At 34.1% G+C, this 17,803-nt stretch overlaps 1 protein-coding gene across 3 annotated transcripts in view; it reads left to right on the top strand.

Annotated features, from left to right (window-relative positions):
- The window catches only part of ADAM2 (ADAM metallopeptidase domain 2), a 136,899-nt gene that overhangs the window by 49,366 nt on the left and 69,730 nt on the right, over nt 1–17,803 (top strand). For all 3 annotated transcript variants that reach the window (XR_006294637.1, XM_043563591.1, XM_043563596.1), the window contains one exon: nt 474–555. Coding sequence is in view for 2 of the 3 variants with exons in the window: in XM_043563591.1 (XP_043419526.1) it covers nt 474–555 (82 nt within the window). In the remaining variant the exon portion in view is untranslated. The remainder of the gene's footprint in view (nt 1–473; nt 556–17,803) is intronic.

The following is a 17,803-nucleotide window of genomic DNA, read 5'->3' as shown; positions in this document are numbered from 1 at the left end:
TAAAAAATTATAATAATTTAAATTATTTTCTGTCCCACAAATATGCCATTTGCGCAACTCTGGCTGCCTAATTCTGATTAATGAGAAACTTCAGTCCATAAGGTGTCTCTGTCCATTTAACTTATCAATTGTATTGCTTACGCTTCCTAATTGTAAGGGATTTTATTTTTATTATTTTGATACACTAGGAATTATTTATTTTTTAAGAAATACTACATAAAGAAGAATCTTATTTTCTAAAAATTCAATATGAAAATAACATTCTATTATCTGCCTTTAAATTGTATTTCATTTTTTAAAAAAGAAGCAGATACATTTAGTCACTTCCAAGCTTTGTTACCCTATGTTAGGTGGAAATATTTACAAATTTATAATATAAATATGCAAGACAAAAAATTTATTAGGCAAACTTAATAGTAGTTGTGCTAAGTTTTACAAAATTATATGATTATGATCTTTTTTTAAACCTTAAGTTACAGAGAAAAACCAAATTATGTTGGTGCAACCTTTCAAGGGAAGATGTGTGATAACCAGTATGGAGGCGGTGTTGCTCTGGTATGGTATGGTTTAATTTGTTTGGCTCAGATGTATAAATAGAATGCTATTTAGATTAATATATAGTTAAATATTCTTTATTTTATTATTTCTATGTATATTAACATTTGCAAATGATATGAGGGATCTTTGTCCTTGCTGCTTATTACAAATGCTTGAACTATAAGAAGTTCTTATTGAACTTAATAATATAAAATTTTTATAATTTTCTTCTTGTGAGTTTTTAGGAAGCTAAAGCAGTGTTATAAAAGGCTCATGAATTTTTCATGTACTCAGTATCTAATCATTGATTGATTTTAATTTCAAGGTTAGATTTTGACTACTTACAAGTATAACAAAATTATGAACAAGATTAAAATTAAACTTTTGAAACCATTTATCAATTGCCTTAAAATGCTTCATGGGGCATAGGTGAAGAATAACAGAATTGAATGTCCTAATTGGCATTATTTAAGCATCAAATCTTGGTGTATTTAAAATTGGCATGTTTTTGCCTCTATGTCCTAATGCTGTGGTTATTCTGACATAAAGAACTGGCCTTCTGAGGATTAAGGAGTGCACCTATTGTGATGAGCAACGGGTGTTGTGTGTAAGTGTTGAACCACTAAATTGTACACCTGAAACTAATTTTACACTATCTGTTAACTAGCTAGAATCTAAATAAAACTTAAAAAAACACTCTTTAAATTGATTTTCAAAACACAAGTGAAGACATAAAGAATTGAACCAATCAAATGGTGACACAAATTTCATCTTTACAATTCATAAATCACAGTTTGGGAAAGGCAGCTTATATTTATGACACATCATTACCTAGTCTCATGAGCTTGAATTAGACTGATTTACCTAGTCACTTTCAAAACTGAAAATCATAAGATCCTCTCATGGAGCAGGACCTTAAATGATGAGCAAAAAATAGAACATAACTCAGTCTCTTTTAAAGCAGGTTAGCTACCAAGTGGAGGGAAATGCCATCATTTACTAGAAAGTATGTGGATCATGGGAGAAGCAATCAAAGAAGATCCCTTTCTTATCCTCCACACTTTGTTGGGATAATCATTGCCTGACCCTTTTCTGGAAAAATCATTAGCAGCCAATATTTGTAGGAGTGATATGTCGAAGAAAAACAATTGAGGTTCTGTCCTCCAATGTTTATTTTTTATTTTTATATTTTTCAAGTCTTATTTTAAATTCCAGTTAGTTAACATATAGTGTAATATTAGTTTGAGGAGTAGAATTTAGTGATTCATTACTTACATATAATACCTGTTGTTCATCACAAACAGTGCTCTTCTTAATACCCATCACACATGTCTCCCATTTAGCCCACCCCCTCCACTGTCCTCTCCTCCAGCAACCCTCCATTTGTTCTCTATAGTTAAGTATGTTTCTTGGTTGGCCTTTCCCCCATGTTCATTTGTTTCATTTCTTAAATTCTACATATGAATGAAATCATATGGTGTTTGTCTTTCTCTGACTGAATTACTTCGCTTGGCCTAATATACTCTAACTGTATCCAAATTGTTGCAAGTGGCAAGATTTCATTCTTTTTTTTTTTATGTTTGAGTAATATTCCATTGTATATATACCACATCTTCTTTATCCAGTCATCAGTCAATGGACAATTTGGGCAGTTTCCATAATTGGCGATTATTGATAATGCTGCTATAAACATGAGGTTGCATTTGCCTCTTCAAATCAGTATTTTTGTACCCTTTGGGTAAACACCTGTGGTTTTATGTGGAATCATAGGGTAGTTGCATTTTTAACTTTTTGAAGAAACTCCATACTGTTTTCCAGAGTAGCTGCACCAGTTTGCATTCCCACCAATAGTGTGAGAGTGTTTCCTTTTTTTCCTGACAGATGTGAGGTGGTGTCTTATCACGGTTTTGATTTGTATTTCCCTGATGATAGGTATGTTAGTATCTTTTCAGGTGTCTGTTAGCCATCTGGATGTATTCTTTGGAAGAATGTCTATTCATGTGTTCTACCCATTTCTTAACTGGATTGTTTTGTGTTTTGTTGATTTGATAAGTTGTTTATAGGTTTTGGTACTAACCCTTTATCAGATAATGTTGTTTGAAAATATCTTCTCCCATTTCAAAGTTTGTGTTTTAGTTTTGTTGGTTGTTTCCTTCACTGTGATGAAGTTTTTATCTTGATCAAGTCCCAATAGTTCATTTTTGCCTTTGTTTCCCTTGCTTCCAGAGACCTACATAGTAGGAAGTCTATGGCCGAGGTCAAAGAGGTTGCTGCCTATATTCTACTCTAGGATTTTGATGGTTTCCTGTCTCACATTTAGATCTTTCATTCATTTTGAATTTATTTTTGTGTATGTAAGAAAGTGGTTTAGTTTTGTTATTTTGCATGTTGTTGTTCGGTTTTCCCAGCACCATTTGTTGAAGAGACTGACTTTTTTCCATTGAATAATTTTTCTTGCTTCCTTGACGATGAGTTGATCGTATAGTTGTGGGTCCATTTCTGAGTTTTCTATGTTGTTCCATTGATCTGTACATCTGTTTTTGTTGTTGTTGTTGTTTGTTGTTTTTTTTGTTTTGTGTTTTGTGCCAATACCATGCTGCCTTGATAATTACAGCTTCGTAATATATCTGGAAGTCCAGAATAGTGACGTCTCCAGGTTTGCTTTTCTTTTTCAAAATGGCTTTTGGTATTCAGGGTCTTTTGGGGTTCCATACAAATTTTAAGATTGTTTGTTCTAGCTCTGTGAGAAATGCTGGTGATATTTTGATGGGAATTGCATTAAATGTGTAGATTTCTTTGGGTAGTATAGACATTTTAACAATAGTTGTTCTCTCAATCCATAAGCATGGTATGTTTTTCCATTTCTTTGTGTCCTTTCAACTTCTTTCATAAGTGTTCTATAGTTTTCAGAGTATAAATCTTTTATCTTTTTCTGTATCTATTGAGAGGATCATATGGTTCCTATCCTTTCTTTTATTAATGTGATGTATCATGTCGATTGATTTGTGAATATGAACAACACTTGCAGCCCAGGAATAAATACCACTTGAATGATTCTTTTAATGTGCTGTTCTATTCAATTTGCTAGTATTTTGTTGAGATGTTTTGCATCCATTCGTCAGGGGTACAGGCCTGTAATTCTCTTTTAGTGAGGTCTTTGGTTTTGGGATCAACATACTACTGGCCTTGTAGAATGAGTTTGTAAATTTTCCTTCTGTTTGTATTTTTTGGAACAGTTTGAGAAGAATGGGTACTTTGAGTTTAATATTAACTCATCTTTAAATGTTTGGTAGAATTGCCCTGGGAAGCCATTTGGCCCTGGACATTTGTTTGTTGGGAAATTTTTTATTACTGATTCAAATTCTTTGCTGGTTGTGGATCTGTTCGAATTTTCTACTTCTTCCTGTTTCCATTTTGGTAGTTTATATGTTTTTAGGAATTTATCAATTTCTTCCAGATTGCCCAATTTTTTGACATATAATTTTTCATAATGTTCTCTTATAATTGCTTGTATTTCTGTAGTGTTGTTTAAGATCTCTCTCATTCATGATTTTATTTATTTGAGTCCTTTATCTTTCTTTTTTTATAAGTCTGTCTAGGAGGTTATCAATTTTATTAATTCTTTCATGGAACCAACTCCTGGTTTCATTGATTTGTTCTCCTGGTTTTTATTGTTGTTGTTTATTTGTTTATATATAATTTATTTTCATTCTAATCTTTATTATTTCTCTTCTGCTAGTATTAGGGTTTATTTGTTGTTCTTTACCTAGCCCTTTTAGGTGTAAGGTTAGGTTGTGTATATGAGATGCTTCTTGTTTCTTGAGGTAGACCTTTATTGCTCTATACTTCCCTCTTAGGACTGCTTTTACTGCACTCCAAAAGTTTTGGACCACAATTTTTAAATTTTTGTTTCCATGTATTTTTAGATTTCTTCTTTGATTTCCTAGTTGTCCCATTCATTATTTAGTAGGATGTTCTTTAACCTCCATGTATTTGTGGTCTTTCCAAATTTTTTATTGTGGTTGATTTCAAGTTTTATGAAATTGTGGTCTGAAAATATACATGCTACAATGTCAATCTTTTTGTACTTGTTGAGGTCTGATTTGTGACCTAGTATGTGATCTATTCTGGAGAATGTTCCATGTGCTTTTGAAAAGAATGTGTATTCTGCTAGTTTCGGATAAAATGTTCTGATTATATTTGTTAAGTACATCTGATCCTTTGTGTAATTCAAAGCCATTGTTTCCGTGTTGATTTTCCACTTGATCTGTCCATTGATATAAGTGGGGTGTTAGAGTACTCTATTACTATTGTATTATTATCAATGAGTTCCTTTATGTATGTTATTAGTTGTTAAATATATTAGAGTTTCCAAGTTGGGGTCATATATATTGACAATTTATTGATCTTGTTGGATAGACCCCTTTGTTATTATAGAATGCCCTTATTCATCTTTCAATACAGGTTCAGTTTAAAATCTATTTTGGATATCTTTGGATATCCAAAGATAAGATAAAGATATTTTGGATATCTTTTGATTCCATTAGCATGATAAACCATTCTCCATTCCCTCAATTTCAATCTGCAAATATCTTTAGGTTTAAAATGAGTCTCTTGTAGGCAGCATATAGATGTGTCTTGTTTTTTTATCCACTCTGAAACTTTATGTCTTTTGATTAGACAATTTAATCAATTTATATTCAGAGTGATTATTGATAGATATCAATTTAATGCCATTGTATTACTAGTAAAGTAATTGTTTCTGGAGATTTTCTCTGTTTCTTTCTGGTGTTTGTTGCTCTTGGTCTTTCTTTCCCATTCAAAGAGTCTCATTTAATATTTTTTGCAGGGTAAGTTTAGTGGTCATACACCTGTTTAGTCTTTGTGTGGGAAACTCTTTATCTCTCTTTTTGTTCTGAATGATAGCCTTGCTGGATAGAATAGTCTTGGGTGCAGATTTTTCCCATTCAGCACATTAAATATATCATGCCATTCCTTTCTTGTCTGCCACATTTTTGTGGAGTGATCTGCTGCTAACCTTATTTGTGTTCCCTTGTAAGTTAAGGACTTCTGTCTTGCTGCTGTTAGGATTTTTTTCTTTATCTCTATATTGTGCAAATTTAACTACAATATGTCTTGGTGTTGGCTTGCTTTTGTTGATTTTGATGGGAGTTCTCTGTGCCTCCTGGATTTGGATGTCTGTTTCCTTTCCCGGATTAGGGAAGTTTTCAGCTATACTTTGCTCAAATAAACCTTCTGCCTCACTTCCCTCTCTTCTTCTGGGCTCCTATGATGCAAATGTTATTATGCTTTATGGAGTCACTGAGGAACCTATGGCAATATTTGTGATTCAATATTTTTCTTTCCTTTTTCTTTTCAGCTTCATTCCCCGCCCCTCCAAATTTTATCTTCTATATCATTTATTCATTCCTTTGCTTCTTCAATCCTTGTAGTAATTACAAGTCATTTTCACATTTCAGTTATAGCATTTTCTATTTAGGTCTGACTAGTTTTTTAGGTCTTTTACCTATGCAGTAAGGGACTCTCTGGTGTCTTTTCTCAAACCCAGCTAGTATCCTTGATTGTTGTTTCAAATTCTTTATCAGACATATTTCTTATTTATTTCAATTATATCCCTGGCCATGACCTTTTCTCGTTCTTTCTTTTGGGATGAATTCCTCCATCTTGGATTTTATCTAGGTCTCTGTCTTCTGCGTGTTAGGAAATCCTGTTATATTTTCTGCTCCTGAGAGTAATGGCTTTATAAAGAAGAAGTCATCTACTGTCCATGACCTGCCACTTCAGGGTGTGTCTCTGGTATGCTGTGTCAACTCTGCTGCTGTGTTTTGGCTGTTCTTTCCCTCAAGTCAGTCCTCTGCAGATTTTTCCTTGTCTGCAGTGTAGAGTGTTTGGACCTTGTCTAGAGTGTGATGAGTTGTAACTAGTTGTGCTCTTTTCTGCTTGTTAAAAGAGACCTAATGCTATTTCCACTAGAACTGAAGTTATGCCAAGTTCTAAGGTCAGTATATATGGTATGTGCTAGGAGTTTGTGCTAATCTCCTAGGGGAGGGATCAGCTACTCTGGTTCTCAGGCACACCTGATCTAGAAAAGCAGCATCTACAGAATGCAGGGGGTGAGGCTTGGTATAAGCAGTTTAAGCAGTCACTTTTGGCACTGTGTTGCTTATTGAAATTAGTTTATGCTGAGGGACAGTGGAAAGAAGTGGCACCAGCCACTTCCCTCAATCTGGAGAAGTGAATTCATGCCTGCTACTGTCTGGGAAACCCTCCCAGAAGAGCAAACAAGCTCCGCTTGTGTGTACCAGGCATTCATCAGATCCCTGCCTTCACCCTGACTGCGTTCAGGGCATTTGTCCACCCAGGAGTACAGTGCATATGTGTTCTATTTCAGGCAAGCAGGCTGAGTTTTAAAACTCCCAACTTTAGGGGCCTGGCATGGCAGGGCTTACACTATTCCTCTGGTGGAGGATCTCACTTTGCTGGTACTGATGCAAGTTTGTTCCAAACTGGCAGTCACACCAAAGCACAAGTGGGTGGATTTTGGAGTAAAACACAGCAGAGAATCAGTGTCCAGATTATCTGCCATCAGTAGGTGTCTCTGTGCCTATGTTGAGTAGCAGGGAAGGGTAATGGTGCCCACCAGTTCTTTCATCCCTGGAGAGGCAATTCCACCTCTCTCAGATTCACTCCAAGAAAGAGGAACTGTCTCTCCCAGTGCATCCCAGGGGATCCTTAGATTGTTTCATCTACTACTGAGCTATCTGTTCTTCTCCATAGTAGCAATGCAGCACCCACTGGGCTCCACACAAGCCAGATCCTGGACCTCTAAAATTCCAATCTTTGAGCCCTACTGGTTGTAAAAACTCATGAAAATCAGCCCTTCTTTTTTTCCCAGTTAATATCCTTGGGAAAATATTTTCCTTGTGTGTTCCCCTATGTGCTCTTTTCTGTGTCTTGCCTCCCTCTGTGACCAGGGACCCCTCTCTTCCATAGCAGCCATGATCCTTTCCTTCTCCAAATCACATCTCTACACTTAATACCTTCCATGATGTGGCCTCTTCTCTCCCTCTAGTTGTGCAATTTGTTCTGTCAATCCTCATATTGATTTCTTGGGTATTCAGAATGATTTGATATTTATCTAGCTGTGTTCGAGGGATGGGGCAAGCCTAGGGTCCTCCTATTTCTCTGAAATCTTAGCTCCTTTCTCTCTTCTTATGTTTAAACACCCATAACCCTCCATACCTCATCTTCCTAGGCTGTGGAATAAAATCTAAAATCTATATCCCTCCAATGCTGCTCTTTCTTAAAAGTTTATAGACGAAACCACAGCGCAGGTGATTTTTGGATGAATAGAAGCATGTAATAATAGTTAAAAGAAGACGTTTTATGTCTTGCAACTCTTTTTCCTGGGACTCATCCACTTGTCATTCACAAATTTGCTCATTCACAAGGACTGACACAAGCTAGTTCTTGGTCTCAAGGTTGCTATACATTATATATTACCAGACACATTATCTGTTGACCTCAATTATGGACTGTGTAGATCCTGAGTACTAAACTTCCTCAGAAGAAAACACAGCACACAATACATACCACTTGAAGCAGAACTATTAGTAGTTATAGAAACTTCAAAAAAAGGTCTTTCCCAGAAGACATCAGAAATATTATAAGAAAGGTAAAATAAAAGTTAAGAGATGCGGATTATTGAAGTAGAAGTGCCAATATCTAGATATTAAGAACAATGTAGATAATAATTAAAAAGTCATAATAAAACTTTTGAAGGAAAGATGAAAATAAATTTCACCACTTTATAGCCACTATCAGATCAACAAAATCCTTATGCCAAGATACTCCTTCTGGAGTCTCCCCATGATCCTTTATGCTGGATCATCTGGCAGGAGGGGAGAAAACTGGGTTGTCAGATGAAAGGAAATAAAAAGTCAAAATAGAATAGATAAAAAATGCACACTGACAATGATATAAAAATATTAAATACAAATAAAAATGTCTTTGTTTCCAAAAAGAGAAACTCATATAATAAAAAAGAAGTTCCATAGTGGGAAAAATCACATTGAATAAAAAAAGTGTATTCTTAAAATACATAAAAGTACTTTAAATAGACATAATTAGTATCTAAAAAAATTCATTCAAATATAAAATTTTTTGTCATATGTGAGTAAGAACAATTTCGTTCTTTTTTCCTAATACATATGTATTTAATTTATTTTCCTATTGAATTCATGAGGATCTTAATAATATTTAGTTGAAATAGTAGAACAATGTTAGTTGAACTTACAGTAGACATTCTTGTATCATTCTTGATTTTAGGAAGAAAACTTTCGATATTTCACTATTAGGTATTATGTTTTCTCTAGATTTTTATAGACACTTTACAATGTAATAAGGAGGCTCAGTTTTATTTCTAATTTTCATAGCTTTTCAAAATGTATTTTATTTTTATATCTCATCTTTAATTTTTAAAAGAGAAATTAATCCCATTTAAATTTATTTGAAGTTTTTTTTCTTTCCCAGTTTAGTAGCACAAATTTTTTACTAGTTATTGACACACTCATGTAGATATTTTTGTCACTTTTTTGAAATGTTGTCTTTCTTATATAAAATTAAATTTTCCTGTGTAATATTATAGAGATGTCAATGAAATCCTAATCAAAATCTAAGCAGGCTTTATTTTTTTTTCGTAAAAATTGACAACCTGATACAAAAGTTTTGTATATAAATGTATTTTAAAAAGATAAAAAATAAGTTTTGAAATTGAGGAAAAGCAGAAGATAAAAATTTCTGAAAACTACAGTAATTAAGATATTGAAGTGTAAATAAATGGATCAATGTAACAAAATAGGAAATCTAAAAATAGACCCAGGCATATATGTAATCTAATGATTTTTGACAAGTTGTCAAGGCAATTTCTGTCATACAATAAAAAAAAGAGTAATAAAATTAAAATCACATCTTCATAAGAAAATTTAAATCAAAAGCATTGTTGGAGCACCTGGGTGCCTCAGTCAGTTAAGTGTCTGACTCTTGATTTTGTCTCAGGTCGTGGTCTCCTGGTTGATGGGATCCAGTCATGTGTCAGGCTTTGTGCTGACATCATGGAGCTTCTTGGAATTCTCTCTTTCCCTCTCTCTCTCTGTCCCTGTCCCTTCCTCCACTTCAAAATAAACAAACATCTAAAAATCAATTAATCAATCAAAAGCATTGTTTAAGAGAACATGATGGGAAATTGATAATATCTAAAGACATTACTTAGGTAATTAATGCTAAAGGAAAGGGGGAGTAACGTCAGAGTAGTTAAGGGAAATTAGTACCTAATGAACCTTGCAGAAAATAAAGCTGAAAATCAGTGAACTAATTATCCAATCTAAAATATGTGAAAAGATAGAAACAAAATAACATTAAAACATATGGAAGCCAAGAAATAGTGAACACAAAAGCAGAAATCTATGCAAGACAGACTATATATAGGTAGGATAGAAATATTTCAAAAAACATAAGGCCTTAAAAAACTAAAAACAATTATATTTCTGGCAAAACTATTTTTTATAAAATAGAGTAGAAATTCATTAATAAAATTATAAAAATAAAGAGGAAATACTGCAGATGTAGATAACATTAAGAAGATAATAGTGTTATGACAAACAAAATTTAAAATGTAGACAAATATTACATTGTTAATGAAAGTCCATAATTTACTAAAAGTTGCACAAGAAGAATTAGAAATTCAGAAAAACACCAAATTATTAAAGGAATTAATTTATTATTTAAAAAATCACATAAGGAAAATAAACAATGCTTTTAGGCATTCTATGCAATTTTAAGGGAACTGATTATTTCAGTCTTATATGTTTATAGAAAATAGACAAAAGAGAAAATACTCTACAGACTTGGAAATCAGAATTACCATAATACCAAAAGAAGATGGAACACAAAAGGAAATTAGAGAATAATTTATCCACAAACATAGAAGAGAAGCAAAACCATAAATCAAAAATCCTAACCAACTGAACCAAGCAGTTTATAAAGATAATAGACCACGCCCAAGTTTATTTTGTCCAAAGAATGAAGGATCATTTAGTCTTAGAAAATCTATTTACATCATTTAACTGAAGGTACTGTCATAATATTATTTCAGTTAATGGCATTTACTAGTAAGAACAGATGAGGGCAATATAGTAAAAATTGATGGGTTGTGGAGTGGGCTATTTTAGCTAAGGTGATCAATCAGAGAAAAACTTTGAGGAGAAAATATTTGAGAGGAAGCATGGATGATGAGGCAAAGGCAGTTATGGCAAGGTCTAACAGAGCCCACCAGAAAGATCATTAAATTCAAAGGCTTTCAAATGGAAATGAATGTCATGAATAAGATGGCCATAAAAATAGTAATTTTATTGAAGTCAGAAAGCTTCTAGTTATATAGGGTCTTACAGATCTTGGTAAATGATTTTGGATTTCATTCTCTTTACAATGAAAAAGCACTGGAAGTTTTTAAGCCAACCAGAAGTATTTTTCTTATGGGAGACTAATTGTTGAGCAATAAGGATCCAAAGCAAGGAGACCAGATAGAGACAGTTGCAGGTGAATGATATAAACTGGTGTTTTATACTTGGATGTGTGAGTAGATTTTGTCCATTATATATTATGAAAATAGAACATAAAGGACATACCAACTTATTGAATACATAGTATGTATGATAGAAGTATAAATGATTATTCCTCAGATTTGTCTTAAAAAACTGGGCAGAGGAACAGGGACTAAGAAGCACAGGTGAGGTAGAAGTGTAGAAGAGTATTACTTTGAACCTGAACTTGTACAGTTAGAGTGATGGTTAATTTTATATGTAAGGTTGGAAAGTTTTGATGAAATTAATATTTAAATTGGTAAAATTTGAGTAAAACACATTGTCCTCCATAATGTGAAGGGGCCTCATCCAATCAATTGAAGGCCTGAATAGAACAAAAAGATCATCCTTCTCAAGCAAGAAGGAATTCTTTAGCAGACTGCCTTCAGATTTCATCTGCACCATGGTGTTCAGCCTGCTGGCCCTCAAGCTGGAACTGCATCATTGGCTCTCCTGGGTCCTCAGGCTGCTGACCCACTCTGCAGGTTTTGGACTCACCAGCTTCCATAATTGCGTGAGCCAATTTCTTATAATACATCTCTTTCTCTCTGACTTTCTCTCTCTCTCTCTCTGTTATTGGTACTATTTCTCTGGAGAGCCCAAATTAATTCAATGACTCCTACATAAACATAAAATATATATATACTTAAACATTAAAAGATACATGCATCATAGAGATGATGATGATGATAGATGATAGATAGATAGATGATAGATAGATATAGCTTTGTGGGACTGATTTGCTAAATTCACACCCTTCTGTTATCTCCCTGGTACATTTCACTTACTTGTGGCTGCTCTTTTTAGTTCAAGCAGTGGAGGCCAAAGCAGTGGAGAACAGAGTATGAGAAAATAAAACTACCTTATTTGGTTTCAAACTCTTGAACCCACAGCTTCACCAGAGGAAGGGAAAAGTGCTCCTCTTTCAGAATTTTGTCTTATAATTTCCCCCCTTTGGCCACTTTGGTGCTGCTACAGTCACTGAAGAATCATCTGATGGATGGGGAATGAAAGAACAGAAGGAATAGGAAAAAGAAACAGGACATTTTCACTTTTCCCTGAGATTTAAGTGTTTCCTTTCCCACTCTTCAATTCAGAACTACAGAATTTCTCCTGGTTCTCTGTCTGCACTACAGTGCTCACTTCCAAATTCAGACTATTTTGCTTTTAGGCCAGGAGAGACCAACTAACTGGTACTTTGGGTGTTTGTTCTTCCCTTTTGAATGCTGATACTTTCAGGCTTGTCAAATACTTTCTCTCTATTCTGTCTAGGTTGAATAGTTGAGTCCAAGTGGGAGAGATAGACTGGCATTTGTTTACTCCATCTTTCTGGTAATGGAATCTGTACATTGAAATTTAAACAATGAAAATTTATACAATGTAAATACTAAACAAAAACAATTTGTTTTGGGTATATTAATAGCAAATAAAGTAGACGTCTTAATCAGGTTGGGCTGCCATAGCTAAATAACATAGATTAAACAACATTTATTTTCTTATAATTCTAGAGGCTGGAAGTCTGAGATGAGAGTGCCAGCATAGTCAGATTCTGGTGAGAGCTCTCTTTCTTGCTTTCAGGCATCCACCTTCTCTTGTGTCCTCACTTGGTGGGGAGGAGTAGGGAAAGAAATAGAGAGAGATCTTCTTTTTTAAGGTCACAGTTTTATCAGATGCCCATATTTAACCTTAATTATTTCCTGAATACCCTGTCTTCAAATACAATCATATTGGTCACACTGGAGGCTAGGACTTCAACATAGGATTTTGCAGCAGACACAATTCAATCCATAGCAGTAGACTTTAAAACAGGATGTGTTATGAGCAATAAAGAGGAATATTAAATGATGATCACAGGAATTGAGAGAAAGAGCAATTATAATGTTGTATGCACCTAATTACGTTGCTTCAATATATATAAAGCAAATGTGACAGAATAAAATAAAAAAAGACACCCATAATAGTACTTGAGAATGAAGAAAAATCTAACTCAGCAGTGCCCTATTTTCCATTTTGTTGAAATGTATTTAAAGGTTGTATACCAAAGAGCAGCAGAATATTATTTTATTTATAACTCCATCAAAGTATATTTAATACAAAAATTTATAAATGTTTAATGTATATACTTTGATGAGTTTAACATATGCATAAATATATACCATCACCACAAACAAGGGAATAAACATACCCATCACCTACAAAAGATTTCTTCTGTTCCCTTACTTTTTATTATTCACCAAAATAAATAATATAGTGATAAATAAAGTAGTATCAATATAAGATGATTGAAATCTTACAGAGAATATTTTCTTTCTTTTTCTGAGATAATTGTCTTTATTTTTTAAATATAATTTGTTGTCAAATGACTAACATACAGTGTGTGCAGTGTGCTCTTGGTTTTCGGGTAGATTCCCGTGATTCATTGCTTACGTACAACACTCAGTTCTCATCCCAACAAGTGCCCTCCTCAATGACCATCACCCATTTTCCCCTCTCCCCCACAACCCCCATCAACCCTCAGTTTGTTCTCTGCATTTAAGAGTCTCTTATGGTTTGCCTCCCTCCCTCTCTGTTTGTAACTATTTTCTTCCCCTTCCCTTATCCCATGGATTTCTCAAGTTCCACATATGAAGGAAAAAATATATCTCTTTCTCTTCCTGACTTATTTCACTTAGCATCATACCCTCCAGTTCCATCCACGTTGCTGCAAATGGCAGGATTTCATTCTTTCTCATTGCCAAGTAGTATTCCATTGTATACATAAACCACATCTTCTTTATTATTCATAAGGTGATGGACATTTAGGCTCTTCCCATAATTTGGCTATTGTTGAAAGCGTCACTATATACATTGGGGAACATGTGTCCCTATGAGTCAGCACTCCTGTATCCTTTGGATAAATTCCTAGTAGTGCTATTTCTGGGTTGTAAAGTAGTTCTATTTTTAATTTTTTGAGGAACCTCCATACTGTTTTCCAGAGCGGCTGCATCTGTTTGCATTCCTACCAACAGTGAAAGAGGGTTCCTCTTTCTCCACATCTGCACCAGCACCTGTAGTTTCCTGAGTTGTTCATTTTAACCACTCTGCCTGGTGTGAGGTGGTATCTCAGTGTGGTTTTGATTTATATTTCTCTGATGATGAGTGACATTGAGCATCTTTTCATGTGTCTGTTGGCCATCTGGATGTCTTCTTTGGAAAAGTGTCTATTTATGTCTTCTGCCCATTTCTTCACTGAATTATTTGTGTTTTGGGTGTTGAGTTTGGTAAGTTCTTTATAGATTTTGGATATTAACCCTTTATCTGATATGTCATTTACAAAAATCTCTTCCCATTCTGTCAGTTGTCTTTTAGTTTTGTTGATTGTTTCCTTTGCAGTGCAGAAGATTGTTGTCATAATGAGATCCCAATAGTTCATTTTACTTTTAATTCCCTTGCCTTTGGAGTCTTGTTGAGCAAGAAATTGCTGCGGCTGAGGTCAGATTGTTGCCTGTTTTCTCCTCTAGGGTTTTGATAGTTTCCTGTCTCACACTTAGGTCTCTCAACCATTTTGAGTTTATTTTTGTGTATGGTGTAAGAAAGTGATCTAGTTTCATTATTCTGCATGTTGCTCTCTATAGAGCATATTTTATGACCATTGTGGATTTAAATTAGAACTAAATAATAGAAAAGTCACTTAAAAATCTCTAAACATTTGTAAATAAAACATAAGAAATCAGAACTCATTTTGAACTAAATGATACTAAAAATACAGCATACCTAAATTCCTGGGATGCCAGAAAAAAACAGAACTGAGAACTCTGTAGCTTTAATCATACAAATTAAAATAAATTTAAATATAGATAATCTAAGTCCAATTTCAAAAAAACATGTAGTTGCAAGTTAAAGTAAAAGACCCTAGAACCAAGGAAGTAAAAAAAAAAAATTTTATACCAGTGAAAAATACAAAATATGTATATCATGGGGAAAATCACCAAAGCACAAAGTCATCTGTTTGAGATGACAAATAAAATTTATAAGTCCCAAACAAAACTGTATCCTACCTCAATAAAGAGCAAGTAAGTTATCAAAACATTTGTTGAGAAAAAGGGACACCATAACCACAGATCCTACATATATTAAAAACAAAACAAAACATATCCTCAACTAATGTATGGCAGTAAATTTAGATGAAATTGATAAATGTCATGAATAATAAAATCTATCACATGAATAGGAAAGAAAACCTGGATAGCCATTGACCTATTGGAATAATTGAATCTTTTTAAAATATTTATTTATTTTTGAGAGAGAGAGAGAGCTTGTGTATGCACTCGTGCAAGCAGGAGAAGGGTAGAGAAAGAGGCAGAGGATCCAAAGCAATGTGGTGCTCCAACTCCCCAACTGTGAGATCACGACCTGCACGGAAGTTGGACGCTTAACCCCTGAGCCATCCAGGGTCCCTTGGAGTAATTGAATCTTAAATAATACTAAAAAGTCAGCCAACACCAGAAACTCCAGGATCAGATTGTCTCTTGAGGATGTGATGTCTCCAAAGGTTTTAGTACCAATGTACAACAAATTCTTGTAGAGAATATAAAAGGAAGGGCTGTTTCTTAGCTTGTTGTAGGAATTGACATTTATGCCAACGCTATGTTAACAAAGAATTCTGCAATGTATCAGAAGAATAACACAACATGAGTCAAGTAGGAATTATTCCAGGAATGGAAGTTAATTTTACATTTGAAAATCAATCATAATCTGCCATTCTAAAAGAAATAATAGATGCAGAGAAAGCATTTGGTAAAGTTCGAACTCATTTGTGACAAAAAAAGAGATAAAACTTTCAGCACACTAGATAGAAAAAAGAACACCTTCAAGAAAGTTTTGTCCACTCTAAGGTCTTGAAGCTAATAATTTATATTTTCTAATTAAAACATGTTAATTTTCAACTATAGATCCATATAAACAACATTATAATAATTTGGTGTGAGTTAGGTGTCAGGATTATTTATTCACAGTAAATAAGCAATCACTTCATGGCACTTATTAAACAGGTTATTTTTCTTACGGAATTAGAGTGGTACCTTTGTTATAAAAATCAGATCATCATATTCCTACTCTCTTTCTGGATTTTTAAAAATGATCATTTGTCTATTTTTCCACCAATACCATATTGTCTTAATAACTATAGTTTTATAACATATAATCAGCAATGGTTGTATGAACCCTACAACTCCTTCTTCGGACTAATTTAGGTATCTTAAGTTCTCTGTATTTCTGTTTTAAAATCAGCTTGTCAATTTCAACAAAAAATTCTTGGATTTCTATTAGTTTTTGATTTAAATCCCTAGGTCAATTTGAGGGAAATTGACATTTTAACAATACTGAGTCATCTTATCCGTGAAATGGATAGACATGTGTGGTAATGTAAGCAATAAAAAGAACTACTGTTGTACTCCATATTGATGGATCTCAAAAACTAGGTTGAGCAAAAGAAGCCCGAAACACAAGAACATTTATTTCATGATGCCATTTTTGTGAAGCTAAAGTGTAGCTAAAGGTAAGCCAAAGTATTAAAAGTCAGAACAGGGGCGCCTGGGTGGCGCAGTCGGTTAAGCGTCCGACTTCAGCCAGGTCACGATCTCGCGGTCCGTGAGTTCGAGCCCCGCGTCAGGCTCTGGGCTGATGGCTCAGAGCCTGGAGCCTGTTTCTGATTCTGTGTCTCCCTCTCTCTCTGCCCCTCTCCCGTTCATGCTCTGTCTCTCTCTGTCCCAAAAATAATAATAAAAAAAAAAAAAAGTCAGAATAGAAGTTACATTTGGTAGGGAGGTAATGCCTGGAAGCTTGCTGGGGAAAACTTCCTGAGTAATAAAAACATTCTGTACCTTGTACAGGATAATAATTATGCAGGTATGTGACACATGCATACTTCATAAATATGCATACATATGCATATGCACATATAATATGTATAAAAACTATATATGAATGTGTCTATATATACGAATAAATATTCTAATTTTTTTTATCACATTTATTTATTTTTGAGAGACAGAGAGAGACAGAGCACAAATGGGGGAGGGACAAAGAGACAAGACACAGAATCTGAAGCAGGCTCCAGGCCTCGAGCTGTCAGCACAGAGCCCAATGTGTGGCTTGAACTCACCAACTGTGACATCATCACCTGAGCCGAAGTCAGACACGCTCAACCGACTGAGCCACCCAGGCGCCCCAATAAATATTCTGTATATACATATGTGTATATGTACATACAACTTCATCAAGGCACCTAAGATTTGTACACTCAGCATGAAACCATTACACAAAATAAAATGTTATTAATTTTGAAAAGGCAATAACCAAAAGATTAAAAATATTTTAGTTTCAATTATTAAAAATAAAAATGATCAGATTGTTTTCTCTTATGTTTCAAACCCATATGTGCCAGAAAATTTAACCCTAAAAAGTACAAAGTACAGAATATCATGCCAAAAATTAATGTGTGAGTATTAATATGAAGCATCAAAATATTCTCCAAGTGAAATAGATATGAATTTTAAGGGATTCATTATTTAGGATGAAATAAAATTTTACTAACCTTATATAATAAACCTGAAATCATATGTACC

The sequence above is a fragment of the Prionailurus bengalensis genome, chromosome B1 (genome assembly GCF_016509475.1).
Source record: "Prionailurus bengalensis isolate Pbe53 chromosome B1, Fcat_Pben_1.1_paternal_pri, whole genome shotgun sequence".
NCBI lineage: Eukaryota > Metazoa > Chordata > Mammalia > Carnivora > Felidae > Prionailurus > Prionailurus bengalensis.
This window is presented reverse-complemented; position numbering and strand designations above follow the sequence as displayed.